This window comes from Gavialis gangeticus, unplaced genomic scaffold (assembly GCF_001723915.1).
Source record: "Gavialis gangeticus isolate Ggan-Ray unplaced genomic scaffold, GavGan_comp1, whole genome shotgun sequence".
Taxonomy (NCBI): domain Eukaryota; kingdom Metazoa; phylum Chordata; order Crocodylia; family Gavialidae; genus Gavialis; species Gavialis gangeticus.
Window position 1 is genome coordinate 65,591,628 of NW_017729025.1, and position 4,744 is coordinate 65,596,371.

Consider the following 4,744-nt stretch of genomic DNA (forward strand, 5'->3'; position numbering starts at 1 on the left):
TGATTTCTTACATCTGGGCACTCCATTGAAGCTGCAGGGAGGAGGAGAGAATTTTCATAGTTTCATATTGAGTAGGGTCGGAAGGGACCTGAGCAGATCATCAGGTCCGACCCCCTGCCATGGCAGGAAAAAGTACTGGGGTCAAACGACCCCAGCAAGGTGTTTGTCTAGCCTCCTCTTAAAGACCCCCAGGGTAGGAGCCAATTTTGTGGCTGTCCATCTTCTCTTGGCGGCTTAGTTTCAAGTTGTGTAATTTTAAAATGAGTTTAATTCCAATTTATTCATTTCTCATTGCAATAACTGATATGTCTTCATCCTGGAAATTTGGATTTATATTATAGTAAAGATCAGTGCCTATGAAGAAGCAATGTCAGTTTCTGTCTAGTTTTATCATATGGCTAGCTCTGGATTTTTAAAACTCTAAATCAGTTTCAGGTGAATCATATCACCAGTGATTTAAAAAAGATTAACAACATTAATGCTTTCAATAAAGACTGAATTCACTTGCATTGACTTGTTTGAAGTATCCTGTGAAATAGATTGCCTTTTTCTGTAGAACATAACAAGACTGAAGATAGATTCCCAGCCTAATGAATCTAGAACAACTAAATAAATGCATGTGTATTGCAGGCATCTGCTCTGGATCCTATTTTATTTTTCCAATACAGTTTAGTTCAGGATTCTCTCATTTCCAGGTTCATTTTTTGTTCCTGCAGTAGATTTTCTCTTCATGATTTTTACTGGATTGATATTATGTACAGTATTCTATTACCATACTTAATATTGAAAAATCTGGAATCTGTTTTTTGGGATTATCTTTAGAATTGCTTGTTCTTAAATAGAAGGGAGAAATTTTAATGCATTGATTGTTTCTCCTTTTTCATTAAAACTTAACATCTAAAAATGTTCCTCTATTTTTTCTCTTCCCCAGAGCCAAATGTTCTAGCTGGCACATTATTTGGTCACACAGATGCAGTCTGGGGTCTTGCTTACAGCGGTATAAAAAATCATTTACTATCTTGCTCAGCAGATGGCACTATTAGATTATGGAATCCACCAGAAAAATTGCCATGTATTTGCACTTACAATGGAGAAAAGGGTAAGTGTATGATGTTTGCATGAAAACAAGTTTAGATTTTGGCTTGAAAAATCTGTGATAGAAAAGGGATTATTTTCTTTCTTAGTTTTTCTAAATCCAGTACCACTTGACAGTATTTTTTAGAACAAACTCATGGTTGTTTTGTAGTCTCAAGTCTCCTGGAGATCCTAGGAAGTGAGGCAGGAACTCCCTCTGCAAGCAGCCTGGTAGTTGTACCTCTGCTTTAGATGCCAGCACTTAAAGTGGATTTAGGATTACTTGATTTTAGCTATCTTTATTTTTTTTTTAAAGTCTTTATTAGCATTATTCAAGGTAGCGTTTTGTTTACTTGCTGTGTTTTTATAAACCTTCATATGCTCTTCAGTTACTGTCTGAAAAAGATAAATTGAACTTTTTAAGACTATGATATTTTAAAGGCATTGTTTCTTAGTCTGATGTTTTCTTTCTCCACTTACTTTTTTTAGAGCATGGAATACCTACATCAGTTGACTTTATAGGTTGTGATCCTGCTCACATGGTGGCATCTTTTAGCACTGGCAACACAGTCATTTATGATTTAGAAACATCCCATTCAGTGGTAACAGTTTCATCACAGGTAGACTCTGGTAAGTTAATACAAAGTAGTTTTGTCCCAGTTCTCGGACAGTTTTATGGCTTTGTTGTACCTCTTCTGAATTAAAAAAAATTACACATTAAATTATAATCTGTTTATTCTCTAATTCCTTGGTTGTTACACATGGATCAAAAATTGTAGAATTGGAGAAGCCAATGTGGAAAATTCATGTTACATGCAAAAAAAAAAAAAAAAGGCAGAGGCTTGGGGGAAACCAGAAAGACCTAAAACAGGGCTGTCTGACTTTTAAGTGACACATGCCTTCAGGCCACCCCAGTGGGAGCTGTCTTTCCCCTCCCCTCCCTGACACCCTCACCCAGCCTGTGTGTCTGGAATTTCTCACCCCCCCCTGCTGTTACTTCTTGTGCCCTCCCCACTGTACCATATACCCAGGTGCCCCGTCACTGTACCACATGATTCCATTTTCCCCATCCCAGCAACTGTTCCCTGCACTGGGTTCCCCTGCTGCTGTTCCTTGCCCTTCTTCCACTACTCCCTACTGCACTGCCCAAGCATCCCAACTCACCCTTAGCTTCCTCGCTGCGAGGTCCCCTGCTGCACTGCACCACTTGGGCACCCTGGGCTGCAGGGTGCCCTGGCACTGAAGGTTGTGCTGTATTGCATTGCCTCATCTCCTGGGTAGGAAGGGGACACTGGACAAAGCAGGAGCCTGGAGCCTCCAGCCACTGGTGCAGGTGGAGCAACATGGGGAGTGGCACCCAGATGGGAACCCAGGGGCAACAATTAACTCCTTTCAGGCCGCCATCTGGAGAGCCCCAATCTAATGTATTAAGGATTAGAACGGTTCCAGAGATGCCAAAGTGACTGTATGTTAATTAAAAGGGGAAAAAAATAGAGCTAGTCTTTCAAGAAGCAGTTGCCTGAATTGAATACAAAGGGATAGAGTGTATTAGCTGTATAGGCAGATATTGCAAACGTGTTAACATAGGAAGTAAAGACTATAGAACAAAATACATAATTTTGTATTCTGAAGGTACTTTACAGAATCAGTGGGCACGTCTACACAAGATGCTTACTGTACGGTATCCTAATAACACTGCACACTGGATTATTAAAAAGGTAGTGTAACATTAGAATCACATTCTGTGCAGCATTTTTTTGGCACCAAATAAAATACTTAACTGTTTAAAGGGAGAAGTGCATCTCCTGGGTTGGATATAAAAATGTATAGCTTAGTCATCAGTGAGTAAAGGTGAAATTTCAGAGAATATACTTTGATAGACTTTATTGCTAAGTAGATTCAGTAGACATAATGCTTGCATCAGGTGTGTCAAACTCACCTGATCCTGTGGATAGGGTCCTCCCACCTCATATACTGGATCAAATGTCCACTCTGACTGATTGAGGACTATGCTACCTATTGTGCCCACTCTGGTACCCATGCTTCACACAGTGTCCACCCCAGACCAGCTGGCATGGTGCTGTACGTGGCTGGAACCTGGACTGGCCTGAGCAGGGACCTTGTGGTACAGTCCCAGACCAACTGGAGCAGGTACCACAGGCATTGCATCTGACCTATATAGGGGCCTCTTCCAAACTGCCAGCATCACGGAGACTGGGTGATTTGGTTCCACAGATCAGATCCTTGATACCCCTGACTTCTATAATACATAGGAAGAGAGAATCTTGCAAATAAACTTAAATTATTTGAATTTCCTTTTCTTCCAAATAAATGATGGCTTTCTACTGTTTTTGACTTTTTTAAAATTATATTTATTAATTATATATGTTTCCCTTTCCAACAAAAGCTCAGAGTGGCATATAGTAAGGGAACACAGTAACTTATAATACAGGAGAGCGAACAGGAGAACTAAATAACTTCAAAAATGAGTAGCGTATAAACATAAAGCAGAATCCCCCTGAACAATATCGCAGCCTAGCTTTGTCTGTTAAATGCTTTCACAAAGGGAAAGCTTACAGTACTTCTGAAAAGGTCTCCAAACTTGGGCTCTGGCAGGTCTTGAGGGGGAGAGTCTATTTAAACAAACAAACAAAAATGCTATCGTAGGTTTCAGTATTTGTCTCCTCAGTTACTGCTGTCCCAAAGGGAAGATTTAGTCTGTTCACCCTTTCTGTAATATTTCATATTTATATTTCACTTGCATAATTTTAGCCTCACAGTAAACTGATTAAGGTGCATCTATATTAATCACTGCCATAAAAAGCCAGATCATATCATGCATTTTGTCTTTCGTTATATATTTTATTTAAAATGAGTCATTATTAATAATGGTCTTCATCATTCCCTAAATTCCATCCAATATGATTTTCAGCTTAGCATGTTTGTATAGAGATAGAGAGAAAGCTAAAAATTAGGAGTGCACCAATAGGGATGTTGGAGGTCAATACTGATAGCTAAGATTTGAAGATGCGTATTGGCGAGTGCCAATCCAATATCTGATACAGCTGCCTCCAGCTGCTAAGTGTGGTGTGGTGGAAGGGGAGGGAAGGTGGGGACAGATCAGTGCCTCTACAGTGAGGGATGGAGGGGGCAGGAGCAGGTGCCGCCCAGGTGGAGCTGGGGCACAGGATGGAGGTGCAGGTCATTGGGAGTTAGGGGCTCCTGCCACTGCTTCCACCCCGGAAGGGCACTGGGGGACGGGGTATGTGCCTGCCCAGATCTGTGTGGGTTGGGCTGGAGCTGGCACTGCATGGCTCTTTTCAGCGGGGGCTGGGCTTGGAGTGGGCACCAGTGGCACTGGGAGGGGCTGCAGCCATCCCAAATCTTGCCGCAGCTCCGCTTCCAGCTCTGTGCCATCAGGCGCAGCCCAGCTCCATGTCCTGCCTCCAACGATGCACTGGGAAGAGCTGAGGCAGCACCAGGTGGCTGGCTGTGGGAGCAGAGCTGTGGTGAAATTTGGGGTGGATGCAGTCCCCTCCCAACACTGCTGGTGCCCACTCGGAGCCCAGCCCTCGCTGAGAATAGCCCTGTGCAGCATGGGCTCCAGCCCCCCCTTCACGGATCGGGGGGCACGCCCTGCCCTCCGCCTCCAGGGGTGCAAGCGGCAGCT

General features: G+C 42.8%; 1 protein-coding gene across 1 annotated transcript in view; it reads left to right on the top strand.

Annotated features, from left to right (window-relative positions):
• STRN3 (striatin 3) overlaps positions 1-4,744 on the top strand; it is a 112,385-nt gene that overhangs the window by 100,820 nt on the left and 6,821 nt on the right. Inside the window, exons 14-15 of the mRNA XM_019519922.1 lie at positions 932-1,099; positions 1,564-1,704. Of these exons, the coding sequence (XP_019375467.1) occupies positions 932-1,099; positions 1,564-1,704 (309 nt within the window). The remainder of the gene's footprint in view (positions 1-931; positions 1,100-1,563; positions 1,705-4,744) is intronic.